This window comes from Panulirus ornatus, chromosome 11 (genome assembly GCF_036320965.1).
Source record: "Panulirus ornatus isolate Po-2019 chromosome 11, ASM3632096v1, whole genome shotgun sequence".
Lineage (NCBI taxonomy): Eukaryota > Metazoa > Arthropoda > Malacostraca > Decapoda > Palinuridae > Panulirus > Panulirus ornatus.
In genome coordinates, this window is record NC_092234.1 from 54,393,599 (window position 1) to 54,420,962 (window position 27,364).

Sequence of the window (27,364 nt, forward strand, 5' to 3'; positions counted from 1 at the left end):
GGCTACAAAACAATTCAAATATTCTAAAAAAAAAAATTGTGTTTTCATTAATAGGGCGGCGTTTGTACATCTACCAAATCAATAGCTTTTTTTTTTTTTTCAACGTCTAATTCTTCTCTATCGATTTAAGGTAATGCCGTAACAATTCAAGATAATGATGCATGCAGACTGTCACAGCAAAGAGGTCATAAGGAGGTCAATAAGGTCACCTAATTACAAGCATTCTGGTATATCTGATGCAACCGTAAAGTTTGGATGAATTCGACTGTGAGTGGTGAGTGATCAACGATATTGTTCGGGTGATCAATACTGCTGTTAATGAGGTCAAGGATGTTCAGGTGATCAATATCATTGCTCAAAAAGATGTTCGTGTTCAAGTTATCAATACTGTGTCGTTCGAGTGGCTATAAATGTTCATATGATAAGTAATGATGGTGTTGTTCAAATGGTCACTAGGGGTTTGGGTGATCAATTATGTCTTTCCAGTGGTCACATATGTTCAAGACGTCAAATCTTTTATTACCAAAATGGACACAAAATGTTCTTGTGATCACTAATGTTGTTCATGTGGAGATCAACTTCCTACTGGAAAAAAAAAATGAATACATACCAGGTGATCAATAATACTAGTGGTGATCATACATGTTTAAAGAGGCTTTTTTTTTTCTTCTTTTCTAGTAAATGATATGGTAAGGGCAAAAAAAAAAAAAAAAAGAAAAAAAATTACCATGCCCCAATCACTTTCCATCTCATGGAAAAGGAAACACACAAGGTGTATCCAAAGGATCAACATGAGCTCCGCAGGATCTTAAATACAAGAAGAAAAAAAAGAATTATTAAAAGAGTTACTCGAAAGAAAATGACAAAAGATGGAAGATAACTCTACAGCTTCAGTGTAATGAGGTAAAATGATCTCATGAGGGTCTGTCCTCGTGTGGCTGGTCTCCTTCTCAGAAACCATGGGAAGCAGAGGCCCAAATCGAGCGCCGACGGGGCCCAGGGCTTATTTAAGGACTGGGAGGGCACAACACGCAGACAGCTCATGAGAGTACCCGCCGAAATGATACTCATACAATAAGGATCGAGACGAAACATCCCGTTGGGAGAGGAGATGACATCAGGAGACTGAATAAGGGTTTCTGATTCCACTCAAGCTAAAAACAAAGGTTTGGAACAAGTACCACTCGCAGGTATGTCGGCAGTACTCCATTACTAGGGTGAACGAGGCACCCTATATATATATATGGAACAAATGCTCGCAAGGAAAAAAAAATCATTGGCTTCTATACAGCACCACCAACTGGGGGAAGCAGATTTTGCGATGTTCAATACATTGGTTTTCCCCAGACTATGTTACTATGTAGGGCTTCATTGTACTGGGTCTTTTTTGACAGGAAGAAATGGGGGAGATTTGGATAGATATCACAAGCCACTGCGTTTAGCTATTGCTAAAATTAACATAGTTTTCTGGGGGAAAAGTTAACATAGTTTCTGCTTCCCCATCCCGCGATGCTGCACAGGCCAGATATAAAAGATATGTTCGGTGCGAGAAAAGGAGCAAGTGTGTGTGTGTGTGTGTGTGTGTGTGTGTGTGTGTGTCTAATCTAGATGTTCTATAACCAGACTGAGGTGTACTGCCAGAGCAACAAAGGTCTCTGGTTGAAGGTTGGCTAATCTGCACTTACACTGCTATGTAGTAGATTGGGATCCACGGCCTCTGAAAACACGGTAAGGACTGGGCAGCAAATGTACCATGCATATAGAGCCACTACGGGAGGATCAGGCGGTTTGATACAGCATAACCTAAGCCACCAATGGAAATCAAGAACAGCCAAAAATCTGTATTCTAACTGGTGGATACTCCCCTCGTGGTGACTCGAAGAAGAGTCTTAAGGGGGGGAGGAGGAGAGGGGCCCTCGAGACATCATGGCACTGTTTATCAGTCTCTCTCTTGACCATGAAATCAAGCTTGAGCTGAATGAATCCCCCCTTTTTTTTCATATATACATTTTTTCCCCTTTTTTTTCATCTTACATTCTTACTGCAAGAACACATGACTTGAGTAACATCCTTGATGCCAGTTGGTTGAGATTAATCTGTATACTCCATAACGGGAGTTAGAACAAGAGGCATGTACATTAATGAAACCCAAAAGCAACAGAAAACTAAAACTAAAAAAAAAGAAATAAAATCAAAATACACACAAAAAGAAAAAAAAAGATGTCAAAAAATGAAAGAAGAAAACCAAACCAAACCAAAACAAAACCAAAAAAATGTTGGGCAGTCGTTATGAAAAACCCTAATATATAAATATACATAACTATTCATATATGTTAATTTCCAGGTATCATTAGAGACTCTTGTCCTATGGGAAAATAATAGTAATAATAATAATAATAATAACAATATACCACACCAGTGCAACAGACGGAAACGACGAGAGATGCAGGAAGCGACGGTGCCATGAGGACGAGGGAAAAAAAAAAATAGAAAGCGGCTCTTTTTTTTTTGGTGTGTGTGTGTATGTGTGCGTGTGTGTGTGTGTGTGTGTGTGTTAATGTGCCGGGTACCTGTAATCCTCTACGTTAGTTTCTGCCATTATAGGGTCCGACACCCGGTAGTATACAACAGCATCCACCGACACAGTCACAGAATCGCGAGACAATATCTGAAATGCAAGGTGATGAGGGGAGGAGAGTAGTAGTAAGTAGTAGTAGTAGTAGTAGTAGTAGTAGTAGTAGTAGTAGTAGTAGTATAGTAGTGGTAGTACTTACTACTACTAGTAGTAGTAGCACTAGTAGTAGTAGTGGTCATAGTAATAGTAGTAGCGGTAGCAGTAGTACAAATGATGATGGTGGTGGTTGTAATAGTACTATAGGAGTAATAGTAGTAGTGGTAGTGGGAGTAGTGGCAGAAGTAGTATTGGTAGTAGTAGGAAGAGTGGCAGTGGTAGTAGTAGTAGTAATGATATTAGTAGTAGTAGAGGTGGTGGTAGTAGTAGTAGTAGTAGTAGTAGTGGAAGTAGTAATCTAGTGGTAGTAGTAGTAGTAGTAACAGTGGTGCTAAGGTTATCAGTGCTTGTCGTAGTAGTATTGGTAGTAATAGTACCTCTGCCATTACGAGAGAGAGAGAGAGAGAGAGAGAGAGAGAGAGAGAGAGAGAGAGAGAGAGAGAGAGAGAGAGAGAGAGAGAGAACTGCGTTTGTGGGGGTGAGGAAGGGGATGGGGGGAGGAGGGTGAGACAGAGAGAGCGGGAAGGGGAGACACAGTTGGAGAGAAAGACAAGAGAAAAAAGTGAGAGTAGGGACGAGGCCGGAGGAAAATGAAGGGGAGAGAGAGAGAGAGAGAGAGAGAGAGAGAGAGAGAGAGAGAGAGAGAGAGAGAGAGAGAGAGAGAGAGAGAGAATGATTCATGATGAGCCTCGCATATCAAGAGTTGCGAAGGGGTCTGGGGGGGCGAGGGAGGGTGGGTTTGGACAGGGACGAGGTGAATGTAGGGCATGGTAGGGAGGAGGATGAGGATAGGGGTGGGGGATATATATCAGAATGGTCTTGGGCTGTTTTAAGGTCTTTTCCACAACAGCAGCCAGCAGCAGCAGCAGCAGCGACGGCAGCAGCAGCAGCAAGAACACCAACAACAGCAGCAGCAGCAGCAGCAGCAGCAGCGGCAGCGGAGGGAGAGGGTTGGGGATGGTGGGTCGGGGTGAGGGGACAACAGTACAGCAGGGTGTGGCTGGAGGGGAGGGAGGTCCACACATGCCCGGGCAACCTGATGCAATGATGCAAGGGAGGGAGGGACGCTGTGGGAGTAGTCACACAGGAAGGAGGCGTGGTGGTGGTGGTACAAACATGAAGGGGGACGAGTTCAGGAGGAGGCAGACCCCTGATACCCTGGTTAGTTAAGTTCAAGAACAGCAGTAGCAAGCGAGCAGGTGTGTTTATGAAGGGGGTTGTTAAGGGGTGGTGGTGTTGGGGGGAGGGAGGGAGAAGAGCAGCAGCAGCAGCAGCAGCGGCGGCGGCAGGAGGAGGAGGAGGAGGAGGAGGAAGAGGAACACCGGCAGCAGCAGCAGCAGCAGTTACAGAGTCAAGGGGACGAAATGGTGACAAAGCCGTTAGAGTATTTAACTCATCTACACCGCAAAACTACATACACATACATCATATATATATATATATATATATATATATATATATATATACACACACACAATGACACATAGAGAGGAATTCCGAATGCTGTGCGAGACGAGGGCTGCTCTAAGGCCCTGTCACCATTCGTTCAACAGAAATGAACAGATAATTGAGCTTTAAACGGCAAAAGACAGCCCAGCGGTCCCTGTGTGTGTGTATGGGTGTGGGTGTGTCATGATGACGTATATATATATATATATATATATATATATATATATATATATATATATATATATATATATATATATATTCATATATATTCATATATACGTCAGTTGCCGCGTTCTGCGCTCGACAGGGACCACTGAGCCAGCCGGAAGCTGCTGTATATAGATATACATATATATATAATCATATACATATATTTATATATATAAAATAATGGGCCACCCCCCCTTTCGATAGTGTAGCCATAAGGTCCCTGCAGTGTCTTGACGTCTCTTCCTGTGGTGAACAAGACATTACAGTGGTGACCATATGGCTAAGGCGCGGGGAGGTGTGAGGGGGTGCTGGGCGGTGGCGGGTGCCCGATGAAGGCTGCAGGAAGGAGGAGGAGGGGGGCTATTCATAAGAGGACTATATATATATATATATAATATATATATAGTGTGTGAGAGGAGGCGGGCTACGCCGGGCTACCTGTAGTCTTCGACATTGTTCTCCGCCATGACGGGATCGTGGACCCGGTAGTACACGACAGCATCCACGGCCACTGTGACATGGTCACGGGACAGGATCTGCAACATTACCAGCCGCTGGGTCAGGTCGGGTCGAGGTCACGGTCGCGTCTCCCGGTCACACGATTAACACGTCCCGGTCTCTCTCTCTCTCTCTCTCTCTCTCTCTCTCTCTCTCTCTCTCTCTCTCTCTCTGATGTCAAGTCCAGGTTTCTCTTTCCCTTTAGCTTGTGGTCTCTCGTCACTTTTTTTTTTTTTGAGAGAGAGATGGTCCCTCTCCGTGTGTCTCTGTCTCTCCCGTGCCTGCTGATTCTCTGCTGGAGTAGTTCTCTGTCTCTCCGGTCCTTCGTTACTTTCAAAGATATGATCTCTCCCCCCATCCCCCCAGGTCACGTCATACGTCATGGTTCATTTTACCCAGGTCATGTTCGAACCCTGGATCTTCTCTCCCACGTCACTTCTGCCTAGGCCAAACATGATATCTCTCTCTCTCTCTCTCTCTCTCTCTCTCTCTCTCTCTCTCTCTCTCTCTCTCTCTCTCAATCCCTGGCCCTTTTTGTACCCACACACAAGTCTCTTCTACGGGGACACATCAGCAGATTGTCTCTCCTAACCCAGGTCATATTATTTCCGCTTTTTTTTTGAGCTGTAAGGTTCTCTCGCCTCAAAAGGTTCACATCTTGAGGGTTCCTTCCCTCCAAGGTCATCATCCTTTGCAGGCTCTTTCATTCCTCCCATTTGGAGTTCTATCTATCTGTGGTGCTCCCACAAAGTCATACACATGATATAACCATACGTTCTACTGTCTAAGGATAATGTCGGGGGTCAACTCTAATACTTAATCTCTGTCCAAGGTCATCTATGGTGTCATGATACTCACAGTCACCTACCCAAGGCCATCTAAGGTCATCCACGTTGACGAGTCACCCGTGGGTCAAACTAACGACCAACCAGCCAATTCAGGAGTGAAAAGCCAGACCAACGGTTTCAACTCACATTTTCTCCACGCATCCACACACACACACACACACACACACACACACATCTTCTACCTTCCAGGGGTCAAAGGAACAGCTATACTGTCACCCTGAGAGGGGTCAAGGTCATAGATTGGGAGAGAAGGGTGGGGTACACCGCTTAAATTGACCACCAACAGTGTTTTAACTGAACGACTTTCAGGCAAATTACGTAAAGAAAAAGAAAAATGAATGGCTACAAAACAATTCAAATATTCTAGAAAAAAAATTGATTGTGTTTTCATTAATAGGGCGGCGTTTGTACATCTACCAAATCAATAGTTTTTTTTTTTTTTTTCAACGTCTAATTCTTCTCTATCGATTTAAGGTAATGCCGTAACAATTCAAGATAATGATGCATGCAGACTGTCACAGCAAAAGAGGTCATAAGGAGGTCAATAAGGTCACCTAATTACAAGCATTCTCGTGTATCTGATGCAACCGTAAAGTTTGGATGAATTCGACTGTGAGTGGTGAGTGATCAACGATATTGTTCGGATGATCAATACTGCTGTTAATCAGGTCAAGGATGTTCAGGTGATCAATATCATTGCTCAAAAAGATGTTCGTGTTCAAGTTATCAATACTGTGTCGTTCGAGTGGCTATAAATGTTCATATGATAAGTAATGATGGTGTTGTTCAAATGGTCACTAGGGGTTTGGGTGATCAATTATGTCTTTCCAGTGGTCACATATGTTCAAGACGTCAAATCTTTTATTACCAAAATGGACACAAAATGTTCTTGTGATCACTAATGTTGTTCATGTGGAGATCAACTTCCTACTGGAACAAAAATGAATACATACCAGGTGATTAATAATACTAGTGGTGATCATACATGTTTAAAGAGGCTTTTTTTTTCTTCTTTTCTAGTAAATGATATGGTAAGGGCAAAAAAAAAAAAAAAAGAAAAAAAATTACCATGCCCCAATCACTTTCCATCTCATGGAAAAGGAAACACACAAGGTGTATCCAAAGGATCAACATGAGCTCCGCAGGATCTTAAATACAAGAAGAAAAAAAAGAATTATTAAAAGAGTTACTCGAAAGAAAATGACAAAAGATGGAAGATAACTCTACAGCTTCAGTGTAATGAGGTAAAATGAAGATCTCATGAGGGTCTGTCCTCGTGTGGCTGGTCTCCTCACCGAAACCATGGGAAGCAGAGGCCCAAATCGAGCGCCGACGTGGCCCAGGGCTTATTTAAGGACTGGGAGGGCACAACACGCAGACAGCTCATGAGAGTAACCGCCGAAATGATACTCATACAATAAGGATCGAGACGAAACATCCCGTTGGGAGAGGAGATGACATCAGGAGACTGAATAAGGGTTTCTGATTCCACTCAGGCTAAAAATAAAGGTTTGGAACAAGTACCACTCGCAGGTATGTCGGCAGTACTCCATTACTAGGGTGAACGAGGCACCCTATATATATATATGGAACAACTGCTCGCAAGGAAGAATAATCATTGGCTTCTATACAGCACTACCAACTGGGGGAAGCAGATTTTGCGATGTTCAATACATTGGTTTTCCCCAGACTATGTTACTATGTAGGGCTTCATTGTACTGGGTCTTTTTTGACAGGAAGAAATGGGGGAGATTTGGATAGATATCACAAGCCACTGCGTTTAGCTATTGCTAAAATTAACATAGTTTTCTGGGGGAAAAGTTAACATAGTTTCTGCTTCCCCATCCCGCGATGCTGCACAGGCCAGATATAAAAGATATGTTCGGTGCGAGAAAAGGAGCAAGTGTGTGTGTGTGTGTGTGTGTGTGTGTGTGTGTGTGTGTGTGTGTGAGAGAGAGAGAGAGAGAGAGAGAGAGAGAGAGAGAGAGAGAGAGAGAGAGAGAGAGAGAGAGAGAGAGAACTGAAGTATGTAATCACCAGCGTTAAAAGTGAATGAGGACCAGAAGCTGAAGAAAGGAACTGCATTATGGAGAGAAGAAGAAAGGTAGGTGACGGGACAGAACCCTGAGGGACACCATTGTTGATACAGTAAGAAGGAAATGCTGCTTCCTCAGTGACCACCTAGATGGAATGACTAAGAGAAAAAAAATACATATATGCTTGAGAAAGAGAAAAGAGAGGAGGAGGGAAACCCAAGGAAGGAAGTTAAGTGAGGAAAGCCCCAGTGCCACACCATGTCAAACGCCTTGGGGTAGTCGAGAGACCACGGCAAATGATTCACCCATCAAGTATGGGTTACAGGGGGGAGGACTACAAGCACATACCTTGTACAAGACCTACTGGTGATGTGGAGGAAGGGAATGAAACTCTACAAGTGTCGAAGGGGGAAAAAAAAGAGAACTGCGAAGAGTTTTCAAGACCTTTAAAAGATGGCGGAAGTGATGGCGTTGGAACGATATACTTAAAGGGTTTTGAGTCGTCTTGAAGGGTTTCAGCCGTCTCCCTTCAGGTACTTATAAAGGTTCAGGTAATAAATGATATTCCCTTTAAGAGGGGAGTTTCAAACGTCAAATAATGTTCAAGTGATCAGCGACGTTCAAAGGATAAGTTTCTAAAAGATCAATTATGTTCATATGAACATGAGATTTCGATTGATCTGGCGTGTTCAGACTATTATAAGTGTCTTTTAAGTAGCCCAGCCGTATCTAAGTGATCAACAATCATGACTTAAGTCAACCCCTACAGTATCTAAATGATCAACTTTTCTCCATTTTCGCCATTTGGTAAACATGGACAATCGCATGTTTACCAAATGGCGTCCTAGCTTCGTCTCCTCGATGTATATCAACTGACTTATATTTCTCTCTTGTGTCTCCCCTGATGATGTGATTATCACACGAAAGGGCACTTGGCAACTTATCGTGTTTCATTTTCCCCGTGGACTCATAGGAATATCTTGATCACGCGCAAAATTGTGATAATTTCCAATATATATATATATATATATATATATATATATATATATATATATATATATATATATATATATATACACACACACACACAAGTTTAGCATTAAAGAGTGAAACACTGGGCCTGTTGCTTTAAAACTGAAAACTTTCGCGAAGTTAGCTTTAAAAGCGGCAACTTTGACGAGTTAGCCTGGCAAAAATGAAAAGTTTGATGTTGTTTACTTAAGAAATATTAAACTTTAATAACATAACCATCTCGAACATGAAAGATTCTTTTTTCACAAAAAAATATTAGAAAACGTTGGTTGCGTTACCTTAACAAAAAAACAAAACTCTGAAACCGACAATGTTACTGAAACCCCACGAAGGTTTCAAGACCTTCTCACTACAGGCGAAGGAAAAAAAGGTTTGAATTTCTCTTTGTTATCTGAGCGCTTCGTTACGAGTGCTCCATAACCAGAAATATGAAATATAATAATCCATCACATAAAACAGCAAGTAAGTACGAATTCTCGACGAGTATTGGCTCAAGAATGTAATCCAAAGCAACTTTTATGAACGCGAGGAAACCATGGATCTTGAGAGAGAAATTCGAACCTTCAACTCCCACGAGAAGGTGACTGTCGGAAGACACCCCTCACCTTCCAACTCCTGAAGGGTCGCACATATGGAGGGGATACGTCTCTGACAACATCTGCAGCACCTGCTGCACTCAAGAGTTAAAAATGAGCGCGGGAGAAACGGCAGAAATGCAGTCGGTCGTGGGGAACATGTCATGAAGGTTATTACTGTAATTTGTGGAACCCCCCTCTTGGGTAGAGACAAGTTTCTTGTTGCCATGTCGAGTGAACCTCCCTGACAGCCTATTCATCATCATATTTCACCCTCTGGGGTACGTGATGTTAACTGAGTACGAGAAGTCTTTACACTTGTCATACAAGTGGAAGGGTTCGATTCTCTGAACATGGGAAAGGAGCCAATGGAGCCGAGTCAGTGCCTTATTTCTTTTATATCAATTTTCAAAGAATCATAATGTTAATATTAGTGATCGTTTATACAAATTGGATAACTTTATTGTTGATAAAATTTATAAAATAATAAGTTTATGATACGCTTGTTGTATGTCTTGGACGATCGCATGTCTACCAAATGGCGTCCTAGCTACGTCTCTTCGTTGTACATCAACTGACTGTTATATTTCTCTCTTGTGTCTCCCCTGATTATGTGATTATTACACGAAAGTGCACTTGGGAACTTATAGTGTTTCATTTTCCCCGTGAACTCTTAAGAATATACTTGATCATGCGCAAAATTGCGATCCTTTCCAATATATATATATATATATTTTTTTTTTTCAAACTATTCGCCAATTCCCGCATTAGCGAGGTAGCGTTAAGAACAGAGGACTGGGCCTTTTTCGGAATATCCTCACCTGGCCCCCTCTGTTCCTTCTTTTGGAAAATTAAAAAAAAACGAGAGGGGAGGATTTCCAGCCCCCCGCTCCCTCCCCTTTTAGTCGCCTTCTACGACACGCAGGGAATACGTGGGAAGTATTCTTAATCCCCTATCCCCAGGGATAATATATATATATATATATATATATATATATATATATATATATATATATATATATATATATATATATAAAAGCTTCCAAAAGCCTTCCTTTGTGATCGGCGGAGTTCACAATGTTCAATGACGAGAGTCAAGAAGATTACATTTACGCCCCCTACCGACCGAGATAAGAATCAGACTTCAGCAAAAAGGAAATTAAACAGATAATGAATCAACGTTTGAGACCTCCAGGCCAAGGAGGGACATAGTGGGAAGGTCTGAAAAAAAAAAGAATCAATATGATAAGCTAACCAACGTGGATGTCAGTGGAGGCAATACGAAGCCTAGAATTCGTTATATTCACCGCGTTTTAATTAACAAAAATGACACAAAGAACTTTTCTATCATCATTATCTATATTAATGACGGACATTAACAGGCAACATCCAGTTATTTTTCGCCATTATCGAACGTTAATGAAAAAATAAAAAAACTTAAAGAAGAACAATTTCATATCCTATTACACAACACAATCCACTGGAAACGCGTGACAGACACGAATTAAACCAGCACCCAACATTTAACCGTGAGCAGTCACCCGCATCCGGTCATCATAATTTCAGCCACACCAGATATACTATATCACACACACTGCAACATTTTTTCCCCCCACATCATAAACACCAACTAAAAAAGGCCGAAGACCAAATAAACGCCTTCGGAACACCTACGTAAACCAGTTCTGGACGAAGACAGCAGAACCCATTACCGTCCACTACACACCATTAATCCACAACCTTGAAACTCTATCCTAAACTAACGCCTAAGGAAACATAAGCTTAAACGATACAGAGAAAAAAATGCCATCAGAACAATAACCGGCAAAACCTAGCTGCATTGGAAGCCTAACCACATGGCAGTCTAACCACACTGACAGCCTAGCACCCCAAACACCAACACTCGATATCTGCACACTGATAAAAAGAATAATAATATCTCCACACAACCTCATCTCGGTACGCTTGGCATCCAGTTTTCTGCAACAGCCTAAGACACCTCTAAATCCAAACCACATCGAAACCAACTGGCTTTCCCCCCCCCCTAGAAAAATCAAATTCACCCATACTTTATCCACGGACCTTAGGACTCCCTTTTTTCAAAAGACGCAGTGTAAAATCAGCTGAGGGGAAAGGATGAACTCCTATGGACTCAAAATTCTTCGGCAACAATACACCACGATTATGCAACCTTGCTAAAGGTGACTCTTTCACTCGTGGCGTAACTATATGTAGCTGGAGGCCAGTAACACACACACACACACATGTATATAAAGGATTCTGTATGTGGTTAAAGTTTTGCTTCGCTCAAGACGCCATTTTTAAGGGTCTTCAAGTGGGCCAAGTGGTCTCCCCGCATCCTGTGTTGCCACGTCTACCTGGTCTTGAAGAACACGGAGTACAGCCGGGTTCCTGGGAGGCTTGAAGAGGCCCTCAGGGAAAGTCCCTCATTACAGAGTTAACTGACAAAAACTCTTTTATAAAAATAATATACCCACGTGATACTTGTTTAAGTTTTTGTAATGAAAAAGATTAAATTTTACTACATTTGCTTCTCATAAAGTTTTTTTTTTCATTCTATAAATGTCTTTTCATTTTTAAATGTCTTTTTTCACAGATTTACGAGTTTGTCAACATTTTTCCTTCTTGCTGACGATGGAACTTCACACAGTAATCCAATACTACCAAAACACTGGCCACAGAAGCTAACATCCGACTGTGTAAAAAAGGAAAATGAGTAATGACGCCAAAGCATAATCATCATCAGCGATAATGAAGTCCAGAATATTACCAATGGTAATACATGCATATAGAAATGTCAAGCGTCGACCCTGTTACTACACTCCCGACCAACAGCGATCAGGTAATGGCCTTCCCTGTCAACGCTCGAGAATTGCGAACAGGCTAGGCTAGGCTACGCTACTTAACATTTATGTTCATCATTACACCTGTTATCAAGGCTACTTAGCATTCATGTTCATAATAGCAGTTATAAATGATGTAGTGTGAAGAGCGGTTGGTTCTCTTCCGCCTAGCTGGGCACCGCTTGTGTAAATGTGAACCCAAGTATTGTTTCACGCTCGAGGTGAGGAAAACATTTTAATATCCTCCACTCAAAATGACGACGCTAACACTTTCCACTGGCGATTCTCAAGCCTTATATTTTCTTTTTTCGCTTATACGTAAATGTGTTTTCGTCCACAGGTCGCTGTTATTACGAATTCTTCTCATGTGGATCACGCCAAACGAAGGACGTATTCTACAATGATTACTGCAACTAAATTTGAAAAGAAACACACACACACACGCGTCTCTCTCTCTCTCTCCCTACGAGTCAGGTGAGGATATGTATATGTATAACGCCTCTTCATCCAACATTACGTTGTCACAAATTGACAATTTCATCTTGAATATCTAATGACTTTTCTTCCCTTAACTGTTTTTCTTTTTTTTTTTTTCCTACGATGCAGCTACGACAGGCTTATTCCCACCAAACGCTTGGCTCACTCCCGTTACAATTTCTCATCTGTGATTTTTCAATTTCCTGCCGACATGTTCAAGAAAATGTCACCTTCTGGTATTAAGGAGCAATGGCAGGACTGATTCTTACAGAGCCACTCGTCTGGATAACAGGGTACAGATTCTAACACCGAAGATAATAATCACATTTCCCTGTTGTTTGATAAAGGATAAATGACAATAATAACGTCGCTACCACGTCCGCCCGCTGACATTTATATATATATATATATATATGCTGGGCTGGGCGAGAGGATGATCACCTCCAAATAAAAAAAAGAAGTTAATGTGACCACCGCATTTTCACACTCAATTCATTCTGAATGGCTGGCTTCACAAGTCGAATTTCCCATTCAGGAGTCAAACCTATACCACTCCCGGTACGATCATCTATCCAACTGCCCCGCCACCACGACCTCCCTCATCCCACCCACGCCAGCCAGACGCACGAGGCGCCGATTCCATCGTTAGTGGATCGTCTGGATTAAATTTGGTGCCGTCTTGATATCAAGTCTATGTATATATAGACTACGCCATGTTGGATGTTTAGCGCTACGTTGCTGGAGATGCCCTTGATGGCCGCGTAGCAAATGTCGCTAGAGCCGATGGGAGTTTTTTTCTTTTTTCTTCATATACAACGGTGATATAAACGGCTGTGGCGGAGGCGACGACAACGCGCGTTTTCTACGCGTTGGAATTCATGGGTCGTCAAGTCTCCCAGCGCCCACTGACGTCACACCTCATACTCTGACGTCATTGATCGAACGGGAGGCACTTTATCCTCAGAAGAAAAAAAAAAGAAAGAAAAATATCGAACTTCACAGCAACTTCACCGACACCCCCCCCCCCCCTTCCCTCCTCCCCCAAACCCTCATTTACATAACTAGACATTGGAATACATTGGCCAGAATTGTTTACAACCTTTGGAAAGGGAGGGAGTTATCGCTCTGTCCTCGTATCTAAAACCTCAGCGTTTTATTCTAATGCCGTCTCTGTCTTGCTCACGTTTAACTCTTAAGACGAAATTCCGTGAAAGATACACGAGACGAAATTCCATGAAAGATACACAGGAGGAATGATACTTTAAGTCTTTCACCAGACCAGGAAGTATTTTGTCAGTGACAAAATACTTCCGTCGAGTCAAATATTAAAATATACTTTTCTGATTAAAATATATTTTCTCGAGAGTTTTCATATTCATGGAGGCAACACTATTCAGCGACTCATAGGAATTGTAATCCTTACGACGTGTCGCATTTCTAGTAAGATGAGGACGTCATGTACGTGAACACAGAGTCCGTTTCTTTTGTTTCTTACGTTCTTTTACGTCGATGATCACAGCTTCTTCCCCTTCTGTACGTCACTGATTATAGCTCCTCCTACTCCCTGATGTCACTGGCCACGGCTCTTAAAATCTTCTTACGTCACTGGTTATAGCCCCTCCCACTCCCTGACGTCACTGGCCACCGTTCTTATAATCTTCTTACGTCACTAGTTATAGCCCCTCGTAATCCCTAACGTCACAGGCCACGGGTCTAATTATCTTCTTACGTCATTGGTTATAGCTCCTCCCATTCTCTTATACCACTGGCCACAGCTCCTCCCACTTCATGTAATTGGTAATAGCTCCTCCCACTCTCATGTGACTGATAATAGCTCCTCCCACTCCTTCATGTAATAGCTCCTCCCACTCTTATATCAGATTGCAAGGTTCCTCCCACATTCATATGTAACTAATCATAGCGCCTTCCAACCTTACGTTACTGACCACAGCTCTCACTTACTCATCCTGTCATTTGTTTTTCTTACTATTCCGTCAATAGCCATAGCTCCTCCCACCTACTTAAGTTCCAGGTCAGAGCTCCTCCCACTCTTACATCACTGATCATAGCTCTTCCCACTCTCTTATGACACGGCTGATAGCTCCATCAACCCCTGTGTCACAGGATCTCTGTTCCACTGTTTTTATCGCTGGTCTCAGTGTTTTCTATCCAGTGACGTCACTGGATGTAGCTCCTCCCACTTCCCTTGAACAGTAGCCACAGCTCCTCCTCACACTGTTCCAGGACCGATCACATTCCCTTCCTTCTCCTGTGTTAGTGGCCAGGCCTCCTCCCACTGTCACTCCTTTACGTAACTGGTCACACCTCATCCCTTCCGTGATCCTATCTCTCACAAGGCAGATCACAAGCTCCTCCCTTGTCACGCGTTACAGCTCCTCCCACTCGTAACATGGTTGAGTAGCTCCTCCCCTAAATTGTCACTGATCACTGCTCCTCCCACTCTTACGTCATGGTTAGAGCTCCCTCCCCCCACCATCCCCTTTATTAACTAATAACAGCTTCTTTCCTCTCATACATAACTAGTCATGTTCTTCCCCTCTCATATGTCGCTGGTCGTTGCTCCTCCCCTCTTATAGGTCACTGATCAATGCTCCTCCCCTTTTATAGGTCACCGCACCTCCCACTCTCCATCACATTAACAGCTAATAATAGTTCCACCTCTTTCGAACGTCACTAATCACTGCTCCGCCCCTCTCGTACGTCATTGATCATTGCTCCACCCACCTATCTATACCAATGGTCATAACTCCACCCACCCCCATCCGTCACCGGTATAGTTGCTCCCGCCAGACCTCACCACCTCTCCCAACTCCTTTGCTTCTACCTTCCACACGAAATCCAAAACATTGGTTCGAATATTTTTTTTTCTAATGGCACAACAGACACATGGGTGGCTCGCTGCAGCAGCCATTCGTGTAAGGAACCATTCTGTCTCCTGAATTATATTAATGACATGTTCTGTGTCAGAGTAAACCCATTGTACAAAGTAACGTTCACTACACCGTAGCGGGACGATCTCGTCAACCTTAATTAATATTACTCATTCGATGTCAGGTTCACAACATGGACGTATAACTGGCTCACTTCCCAAGTTTGTTTTGCGCACAGCTCGGCCCTCTTGAGGTAAATCACCCATAACTATGTCAGGCCTCATTAACGGTGTTAGTCCTGGGACGCAACTGGCAAGAGCAGAGCCCTCTGGTCACGGCCGTCGGAGGCAGAAGGGTCGGTACAGCTTCGAACTGGCTTCGAAGCGCAAAACGGGACTATGAACACGTTCCATTCCTTTCGTCCGTGGCTGTATTTCTCTTCCAGTATCTGTCCAGTACGTAACTCCTCCGTGCCAAGAGAGACCATATCAGCTTCTCTGTACATATATATATATTAAGACAAACACCCGGGGCAACCTGCTTCATCTGTGTACACCACAAACCATCTTCAGCACATTCCGAAGTCCACAGACAGCCAGCGCTACCCGGTCATATGACCAGCACGTCCATCGCTATCGCAAAACCACGGATCTCCAGCCGACGACACACACACACACACCATAAGGTCGTCCTCCACTCCCTGGGAGTTGTAAACACCTCAAGCTGTTGCCTCGACCTGTGTCGCGGGTCGTAAAGTCTTCCCCAGACGGATCTCGAGACTTAAACCACTTGGCAAAGTTTTCATCTGGGGTTCAGGCTCGCTCCAGCCCAGACCTCGACCGGCCAGGTGGCCTGGTTGACGACCCGTGTGGTAGTGGTTTGGTAACCAGTCGTGGTGGCTGATGATTTGCGGGGAGGGGATGGGTCTCTCTCTCTCTCTCTCTCTCTCTCTCTCTCTCTCTCTCTCTCTCTCTGCGGCCCATCAGCTACCGGGGGGTGGGGGGTCATTGAGGCCATCAAAGGTCAAGTTATATAACCATCCATCGAGAAATCTTGAGCACTATCATCATGAGGTAAAGCGTTACTCTGAGACCATACTGGCTCTCACTGTATACATGGGCCTGGTCGTGGTGGTAGTGAGTGGGATGGCCATGGTCGTAGTGAGTGGGATGGTCTTGGTTGTAGTAGTGAGTGGGATGGTCCGTGGTGGCGGCGGGAGAGTGGGATGGTCTTGGGTGTAGTAGTGAGTGGGATGGTCCGTGGTGGCGGCGGGAGAGTGGGATGGTCTTGGTTGTAGTAGTGAGTGGGATGGTCCCTGGTGGCGGCGGGAGAGTGGGATGGTCTTGGGTGTAGTAGTGAGTGGGATGGTCCGTGGTGGTGGCGGTAGGTGGATGAGTGAGGCATCATACACGACCCATCACCACAGGCCATCAACCACCACCACAATCCACCCCACACCACCACCACCACCACCACACAACCTCACTCTCCAGGACCCGATGACTTTGCCCGCTCTGTGGCTCACAATAATAGTCCCTGTGGCGTACAGCAACCACACACACACACACACACACACACACACACAGCTGCCACCTTTACAAATACCCTGGTAAACACAGAGTATTCTTTGGTTTCCATCGGTCTACTGAATCTTCGACCGGTCTACCTCCTTGACAAGAGGGTATACAACGTCCACAAAATATTCCAAACCATACACAGAATCCATACAAAGCCTTCCATATACAGCATCCATACAAAGCCTTACGTACATACACCCGAGTGAACCAAATCTCTCGCTTCAAAGTCCATAACTCATATCTCTTTTTTTTTTTCTTAATGTTTTTTCCTGTCCGTTGTTAAGAGGATTTAAGACCCTCGTTCTTCTTCTTAAATCATATCTACTACTTATCTCTACTGCCCCACTCTCGACGTTTCCTCCCCTTCGCTTCTGCTACCACAAACAGCATCGAAAGGACCCTACCCAACCAAGGTCTTGTGGTCGTTTTCGTTTCGTGCAATGTAAAAGGAAGATTTTCTTTTCCTATACAAAGTTTTCTTTTTTTTTTTCTTACTTCGCCTGAGCGAGGCGGCGTCAGGAACAAACGAACAACGGCCTCATTTGCATACATGAAAATTTATTCCCGACAATGATGTAGCTTTAACTTCTTACTACCTTCCGATGGGGACGTAAATAAAGGACATAAACTTCCATCCCGTGTAATTTATAATCTTAAAAGCGCACGATGACGTGATCTATCAGGAGAGAGAGAGAGAGAGAGAGAGAGAGAGAGAGAGAGAGAGAGAGAGAGAGAGAGAGAGAGAGAGACAAGAATTATGTCGGCTATTTCCGGGTCCAATTAAAGAATGATATCTGCCACATTTTTCAGGGGGGGGGGGGGGGAAGGGAGGTGTGGGTTGGTTCAGGCCCCCACAGCTCAGTCTCCCTCTTCCCTCCCTCCCCAAACGCTTCGGTTATTTCATGTTATGTTAATGACTTCATATCAACCGTCGTAAAACTATCTGGCAGAGCAATCACATGCAGTAAATTAATCTATCTTCTTTTTTTTTTTTCTCTATCTTCTAGTCTGCTGAATCTTCCGGGAAAAGCAATATCTTTCCCAGAGTGTAAACTGTTTATATATATATATATATATATATATATATATATATATATATATATATATATATATATATATATATATCCCTGGGGATAGGGGATTAAGAATACTTCCCACGTATTCCCTGCGTGTCGTAGAAGGCGGCTAAAAGGGGAGGGAGCGGGGGGATGGAAATCCTCCCCTCTCATTTTTTTTTTGATTTTCCAAAAGAAGGAACAGAGAAGGGGGCCAGGTGAGGATATTCCCTCAGAGGCCCAGTCCTCTGTTCTTACCGCTACCTTGCTAACGCGGGAAATGGCGAATAGTTTGAAAGAAAGAAAAAAAAAAATATATATATAAGATATCGTTCTAAGTAAAAGGCGCAGTGTTACCCCGAAACTCTTTCTAATGGCTTCCGTCGCCTAAAGCTGCGCTACTTCCAGCAGCAGGGAACTCTGGACTCCTTTAGAGTAAGAAATTCTATGATGACACCGTACTTCTAATAATACAGCCTCGTCCGGGGTGATCTGTCACGTGAGGTGCAACCCCGACCAGGCGGAGTTCGGTAACACCTATCTATCTATATCTGTATAATCACTTACAAATTACTATTTCTAATAATTGATAATTAATCTCATTAAAATTCTGATTAAACTTAGCCATTATAATGCTCACGATTGTTTGCATAATAAAAAAAATAATATCGATTGTTTGTTATGCAAACAATCGTGAGCATTATAATGGCTAAAACAACTGATATTATTTTTTTTCCCCTTTCTACAGTGGTAAAAATTGACGTTTGTCACCTTATGGTGACGAAGTTTGATTGAAGATTTCTTCTTCCGACGCCAATGTGATTATCTTTCTTAAGTTTTACGGGTTACAAGTAAAAAAGACTTTAAAATTCGTTCACTTTATAACCTCGTCAAAGTTATTTTACTGGCCGCCAGATGGCTTCTGGTACAGTTGCCAGATACCGCCATCCAAGCGTTCGTAAAAAAAATTGCCCTAAAAAATAATTCGATTTGAAAATTCAGCTGAGGCACATATTTAAGCCATTATAATGGGTTTCCACACTTTTAGCTCTACTGAAGAGCATTTCATTCCCTTCACAAATGTTAATATTGTATTCACGTAAACAAGAGTCTAGTTCTCTGTATTTGTCGAAAGCGTTGGAGTCGGCGGCGCCTTGGTGAGCGTTAACAAAAGGTACTTAATTACAGCCAACAAGTTTCCCTTCTTTCTATGAAAACAGCTGAGGAAAATAATAAAAAAAAAAAAATGTCCATGAAAACAGCTAAGGAAAATAATAAAAAAAAATGTCCATGAAAACAGCTAAGGAAAAAAAAATGTCCAAATTCACTTTACAAGTTTGTTATTATTAGACGTCATCGACATTCTTTAAAAAAAGTCTCGCGGCTGTAATCTATTTAATGAGAGAGAGAGAGAGAGAGAGAGAGAGAGAGAGAGAGAGAGAGAGAGAGAGAGAGAGAGAGAGAGAGAGAGAGAGAGAGAGAGAGAGATTCAGCCCAGGGCCCGCTCCCCCCTGGGACCAATTACGGCAACTCCCCAACACTCACACGCTAAGTAAACACTGCAATCAACGGGGAGTAAACGGAACGATTTACGGGAGCAATTTTTTTTTTCTTCTTTTCCTTGGTGGATGAGGAAGCGATATATATACAATACGATATTACTGGCGGTATACGAAACGATATATGATAAAATATACGAGAGATGTAAGATATAGGAGACGATATATGATAAAATATAGGAAAGATGTGAGAAATAGGAGACGATATATGATAAAATATACGAAAGATGTCAGATATAGGAGACGATATATGATAAAATACAGGAAAGATGTAAGATACAGGAGACGATATATGACAAAATACAGGAAAGATGTAGGAACCGATGTCCGGGCTTGGTAAACAATGTTCTATAACAGAGACACTATCACAAATCTTATGATTCATTCATTTTCTTCTCGTAAATTCGACAGCAATGGATGCCACACAAGCAGAGGAAGATTCAACCAGACAGAGACATGCATATTTTGGGCAGCATCCGTGAATGACAGAAAAGATGAGACGGACATAAAATCAGATATATAGAAAACGAAAAGCAGGATGATAAATGGAACGATTAATAGAGCGATTAACAGAACGATTAATAGAACGATTAACAGAACGATTAATAGAACGATTAACAGAACGATTAACAGAACGATTAATAGAACGATTAACAGAACGATTAATAGAACGATTAACAGAACGATTAATAGAACGATTAACAGAACGATTAACAGAACGATTAATAGAACGATTAACAGAACGATTAATAGAACGATTAACAGAACGATTAATGAACGATTAATAGAACGATTAATATAACGATTAACAGAATGATTAACAGAACGATTAATAGAACGATTAATAGAACGATTAACAGAACGATTAATAGAACGATTAACGGCAAAGGATGATTCACTGCGATAACAGAGCGTTAACGGGAGGTAAAGCAAAGAACTTCCAAAGGAATCAAACAACAGATATTCGACAAGATGCAAACAAAAAAGCTCTAACAGAAGGTAAACAATAGAACCCTTGATAGGAGGTAAACCAAAGACCGCTAACAAGTAAGCATTACAAACATCAGCTTTAACTAAAGGTAAACAAAAGACCTTCAACAGAAGTAAAAAAACACTTTTTCAACAGATGGTAAAGAATGGGATACAACAGGAGGTAACCCACAGAGCCTCAACAGGAAGCGGTCAAAAAGAGCTCCAACAGGAGATACACAAGTCTCAACAGGAAGTCAACAACAAAAGGGCTTCAACAAGAAGCAAACAACAGAACTGCAACAGGAGGTAAGCAAACAGAACCTTAACAGGAGGGACGTAAAAAAAAAAGAAAAAAAGTTTTAGCAGGAGGTAAATAACAAAAGTTTGAACTGACACTCCCCTGGGGGAGTAAATGGGATCTGGCAACCTCTGGGGGATGCGTCTAGCTTCCCCAGAAATCCTATGGGGAAGGGAGGAAGGGGAAGGGGGGGTATTTGGCCCCCCCTCTCTCTCTCTCTCTCTGGAGTCCCCTGGGGGTGGGATATGGACCTTAGCCTCCCCTGACATCCCCCCGTGGTTAAGGTCTGGCCTTCCCAAGGGCACACCCCACCCCCCCACATACACACACTCGGGGGCGTGGCAATGCAGAGACAGTAAACAGATACTCGTGAAGGGATAGAAATAGATACGTCTGCCCCCCTAGGGGTGATTTAGGAAGAGATACTAACGGGGGGAGAGAGAGAGAGAGAGAGAGAGAGAGAGAGAGAGAGAGAGAGAGAGAGAGAGAGAGAGAGAGAGGAGAAGTCACGCTCGTGGAAGCGGCCCAATGGACGATGCGAGGCATCGAAGGGAAGGCAGAAATAGCCACTCGGTCCTACTGACGAACGATGTAAATGACGAGAGAAGGAAGAGAGGAACAACGGAACGGAGAGGAACAACGGAACGGAGAGGAACAACGGAACGGAAAGGAACAACGGAACGGAGAGGAACAACGGAACGGAGAGGAACATCGGAACCGGGAGGAACGACGGAACGGAGAGGAACAGAACCCTGACGTGAGAGGAGGATATGCGTATGTGTGTGTGTGTGTGTGTGTGTGTGTGTGGGAGGGGAAGAGGAAGCGGTGAGAGGGGCATGCGGGAGTTACACTGGAGGAGGAGGAGAAGGAGGAGGAGAAGGAGGAGGAGAAGGAGGAGGAGAAGGAGGAGGAGGAGGAGGAGGAGGAGGAGGAGGAGGTGGAGGAGGAGGGGGAGGAGGAGGAGAGATTTTGGAACATAAGGAGTTACGGGAACTACATGAACTCTAAGGTAAGATGATGGGTGGGTAGTTAAGGGGAAACTACGGGACGGGGAGGAGAGGAGAGGGGTAGTTAACGTCGGGAAGACTATGGAATGTGGAGTGGAGGTTGGGTAGTTAAGGGGGGGGAACCTAACAAGACATGAAGAAAGGGGGGTTAATGGGGGGGGGGCGGAGGCGGTGAAGGCGTTATAAAAGGAGTGATGTGTGTGAGTTATGGGGGGGGGGGGGTCGGCAGCATGGGGAGAGGGAGGGAATGGGAGATAACAAAGGGTGCGTGAGGGCCGAGGGAGCTGAGTGGTTGATGGTGGGGAGAGATTCCTCTGTGACAGGTGGAGGGGTGGCCGCGAGACACCAGTTATTGTCTCTCCACCAATATACTCCTGGTGTGGTGTGGACACAATGGTGGGGCGGGCGGCCTAGCTGCTGGGTGGGTGGCAGGGCAAGATGGGAGGGGTGATGATGGGAGGAAGGTCATCCAATACAGGATGTTAAGACAGACCCTAATTCCAATTTAATCAGTTCCACTTAATATAGCATTCTCTCTCTCTCTCTCTCTCTCTCTCTCTCTCTCTCTATATATATATATATATATATATATATATATATATATATATATATATATATATATACATATATTACTATGAGTCCACGGGGAAATGAAACACGATAAATTCCCAAGTGCACTTTCGTGTAGTAATCACATCATCAGGGGAGACACAAGAGAGAAATATACCAGTCAGTTGACATACAACGAGGAGACGCAGCTATCTATCTATCTATCTATCTATCCATCATCCTCACTCTTCCACGCCATTCCAAGAGACGGATCAGACACACACACACACACACACAAACTAAAATCACCTTAAAAATCATATATCTTTTCCTTTTCTAACCTCTTTCAGGGACCTCCCCAGCGTTAGTTATGTTTGCTGTCACATTCCACAGTCAAACTAACTCGCAAAATATTTTCCCTTCCCAGGAATGCCAAAGAGACGAGCCAGGAGGGATGGCCTTCACCCATGGCAGTTAGTAAAAAAAAAAAAAGGAAAAAGAAATATACAACTGTGTTCATGGCATCTTTACCCTGAGTGCCAAGAAGGTAGGCGGCAGTTGAGCCAGATTCCTGGCAAGACACTCATGGAGAAGCGACGTGCGGTGAGGTGATCGGCATAGCAAGAAGGATCAAAGTCAATAGCCAGACCATAAAACCAGCAAAACTCCTCCGCCAAGACTTGGCGAAAGTGCTCATATTCACAGCGATGGCGACTGACTATAGCCATCTTTTTTTTTTTCCCACCTAATTCGACTCTTCTTTTATGTATTTTTATTTAGAACGATTTATGAACGTGAGCGCCATGATTCAACCTTGTAGTCCGATAACTTTACTACCTCGTGTACGATGACCATATCCCTCGGGTAGGATGATTAAATTTTCTTTCAGACTCGTGCTTGTAGTCCGACAACTTTACTTCTGGCGTACGACGACCGTTCATTCACATCAACGTCGCATACGATAGCATTTACTCCCTAGTGTACGATAACTTTCATTTTCGGGGTATAGTAATCAAATATTCTTTCTACCTCGCATACAACAATTTTTACTTCCCGTGTACGATTCCTTTGTCACGGAGGTATAAATACATATTCTCCTGTTACTCTCAGATTTACCACACACGACAGCCTTACTTCTATAACTTTATATATAAAAGGTCGGAAAAATTCACTTTTCTTTAGGACAACAACTTTACCCCAAGAGTACGATATCTTTACGCCCGCCAAGCGGCAACACTCTCTCTCTCTCCCCTTCCCCCAACGTTGCCATGGGCACAATAACTTTAAATGGTGTTAGGGGTCAGCCAGATGGACCCCAAGCGAGGTGGGGACATTAATGTGCCAAACTAGAGTGACCGTGATTTGAACTAGTCTATCTTTTTCCTTTTTTTTTTTGTTTTTGTTTGACGGGGTTATGAAGTTACAAAGTTTTTAAGACCATCAGAGCGATATAACTCGGCTCCAAAATGGAGTCTTTTTCGCCTGATTTTCACAGGGCGATGATGTGAATGGTCTTGACTGTGTACAATATACGACAGTTTTCTATTTACAACTTGTGGTCTTCAGCAACGTAGACATGAACATCAGAAAAAAAAAATGCTATTACTATTGATACAGAATAAGTTGACATCATCACTGATGTAATCTAGAATCTAGCTTTCAGTTACGAGAGATAACAAGATCTTCATTTTCAGGAGAGAGAGAGAGAGAGAGAGAGAGAGAGAGAGAGAGAGAGAGAGAGAGAGAGAGAGAGAGAGAGAGAGATGCATCATGTGTAAAGAAAGGGTACACGAGAAATAAAGTAACTCAAGAAACATAAAGGGACACAGAGAGAGAGACAAGCACAAAATGAGGGAGTCAGACCCAGAGGGAGAGACTCGTACGAATGTGAGTTGACGTACTGAAACGCGACCAGGGAGAGGAATCGACCACGTCAATATTTCCATCCCCTTCTTAAGGAAATTATAGTTACACTCTGGGTCTTGCCTTTCCAAAGCCGCCTAGCTGTTCTGTTAAGTAAATCAACTACACGGCCATTTATATTTAGCTTTTAACATAAAAGATGTAGTATAGGCTAGGGCCAGGGGCATGATATCAGAGCCAGGACAATAAAGCTTACGCTAAGCTGAAGAAACGAGAATGGGATGATCCCCCTCGAGAGAGAGAGAGAGAGAGAGAGAGAGAGAGAGAGAGAGAGAGAGAGAGAGAGAGAGAGAGAGAGAGTCTCCCAAGAGAAGAGATGCTGGGATGTCTTGCTACCCACATTCCCAACCTCCTTCGACTAAACCTCTCACACCTCCTTTACCTCCCTCTCGCAAGGGTCTTCCTGAGGGACTTTCCCACCTCCACATGGCATACCCACTCCCGAGTCCTAGTGAGTGTGCCCCCCCCCGTGCCAGCTCCGATCCTTGCTCGTCTATGTCGCCTTCCGTCTGAAACTCGGACTTCTCCCTACTCTAGGAATCGCGCCTTCGTGTATTCACAGCCCAAGGAGAAGTGACCCAGCCTCACTCACAGCCCAACTAGCCATCAACCCGCTGCTCTCACTTCCTCTGTCTTTAGAGTGTTGCAGCCTCTCCTTCCCTCACTTTCTCACATGCTTTAGAATCCAATTCCCTTCCTCGTTGATCACCAAATATGTCTTCCGCTAGCGCGAGGTCCACTAGCGGACCTTCTCTCCTGTATGATTCACCTCTGGTACTCGTCTCTCTCTCTCTCAGAGATCTTTAGCGAGACTTTTGTCTTGGTTCCCGACATGTCCAAAGTATCTGGCAAAATGCGAAATAAATCTTACGCTTTCTGAAGTCTCTTTTCTTTTTTACATTTTCTACTTTACTCTCTTCCCTAATGCATAACGTCTTCTCTGTCCACTTCACTTTAGTAGCTGTTGATGGTCCGTCTTCTTCTTCTTCCAATCCAATCAACAGTGGTGTTCCGCAGGGTTAAGTTCTATCGTGTACTCTCTCTCTTCTCTCATTTCTACGAATGATCTTATCCGCTGACCCTATTCACACTTGGACTGCTGATTCCACTCCACACACTTGAACTTCCTTTCCTTTCCTTCGTCATTCAAATATAACCGATCCCTTTCTCGCACAGAACATTTCTCCCTCCTTAATTCAGACATGGGCACCAACTCAGAGAGGGGATCCAAGAACCTGGTTCAATTCAAAAGTGCTAAGATGCAATTTTCTCGCTACATTTGCCATTCTATCACTCGAGTGTTCAGTAAAATGTTAAAACACAACAACTCATCCCTGTGATAACATTAACATTTCCACCATGACCGTATCCTCCTCTCTGTTCTATACGCGCCATAACATCATCATCACAAAGTCTGATTTCCAAAGGATATGGGTGCTGTATGGGTGACAGAATCCTTTTCCCTTGTGAGCAGTTATTCCACATTTACCTGGACTTGGTCCGTCCTCACACGAAGTACTGCTCACATACCTGGGGTGGCTCATCTTCCAACTCCCTGTTGAATCGTGAGCCTTCATCCCCCAGACATCACTTCTCTGCAACCATACACTCTCTGTCCACCCTCTGCTCTCGTCAGGTGTTTGCAGGTGATCCCAGTTACCAAGGATCGGACCCGTGGCACGCGTGTGGTTGCTGCTTCCCACAGTTTCAATGGGGAGATTGACCTTACGAGGCTTGACCGTTACGGTAACTTTTCCCCGAGCACAGAAGTTGTGAAATTCAGTGGAACTCTTCCACTTAACCTTGAAGAAGAATCAAGTCGACAAACACCAGCGGAGACTTAATTAATCTATTCATACTTTTTTTTCTCTCACTTTTTTTTTCCCCTCTTCATTCCAGATGGCCTTGACAGGGGCATGTTTTGCCGATACCATGTCTGTCACTATACAAGTCGACAATCGGGGTGTGAAATATAAATGCTCACACTACGAATTCTTGTCTCACTTTATGAACTCTAATGACATAATTCTGCTTGACGCTGGAAATTCCATCACGTTTTCTAATTCCTTACAATAAACATGCATGTCTAAATGAACGTATGTCTACGTATACCTGAGTATGTGTATGTATACCTTCTGCATATGTACATGTCTACATACACGGTACTTAAATGGGCATATGTCTGTGTACTGTATACGTTTATAAATCTACAGTTTACCTGAAACGTGTGAATGCGAATGTTTTTAAAAACAGTGAAGTGAGATGAAAAATGTATAACATCTTGCGAGTATGAGATGTGCGAAAGTCCGTCAGTCTACCACTGGTGAAAGTGACATAAGATATATTCTCTAACCACTGACGTCACACTATAAGCGGTGTTGCCACACTCACATCCACCATATCTCTCACACAATCTTTGGCATATAACGTCCACGAAATCCCAACATGACCCTCCTTAACCACCTCTTAAGTCACGGTGACCTTTGTGCGTCCTTACTGACGAGTTGAAGCCAAAAAGGTCACCTCCATACCAAAGAGAGAGAGAGAGAAAGAGAGAATATGGAGACTCTCTCTCTCTCTTTCGTCCCACGCCCAAACTTCATACAAGTCAATTTCACTTTAAAGAAGGGAGGGGGAGGGTTGACTCCTTTACAAGGTAAGGGTCTTCCTCTCTCACACTCTCTCTCTGGCCTTTGCTCAGACGTCGTCACACACACACACACACACACACACACACACGAAGGCTGTGAGGGGGCGTCATCTGACATCACCTCTAACATCTGGAACATCAAGTCTCCGTCATTCCCCCTCCA

The 27,364-nt window shown here is 43.5% G+C and overlaps 1 protein-coding gene across 11 annotated transcripts in view; it reads right to left on the reverse strand.

The window, feature by feature from the left end:
- LOC139751551 (mechanosensory protein 2-like) overlaps nucleotides 1-27,364 on the reverse strand; it is a 1,369,287-nt gene that overhangs the window by 122,195 nt on the left and 1,219,728 nt on the right. For 2 of the 11 annotated variants that reach the window (XM_071667089.1, XM_071667088.1), the window contains exon 4: nucleotides 2,571-2,668. The exons of the other annotated variants lie outside the window; for them this stretch is intronic. In XM_071667089.1, coding sequence (XP_071523190.1) covers nucleotides 2,571-2,668 — 98 coding nt within the window. The remainder of the gene's footprint in view (nucleotides 1-2,570; nucleotides 2,669-27,364) is intronic. 11 annotated transcript variants of the gene reach the window in all.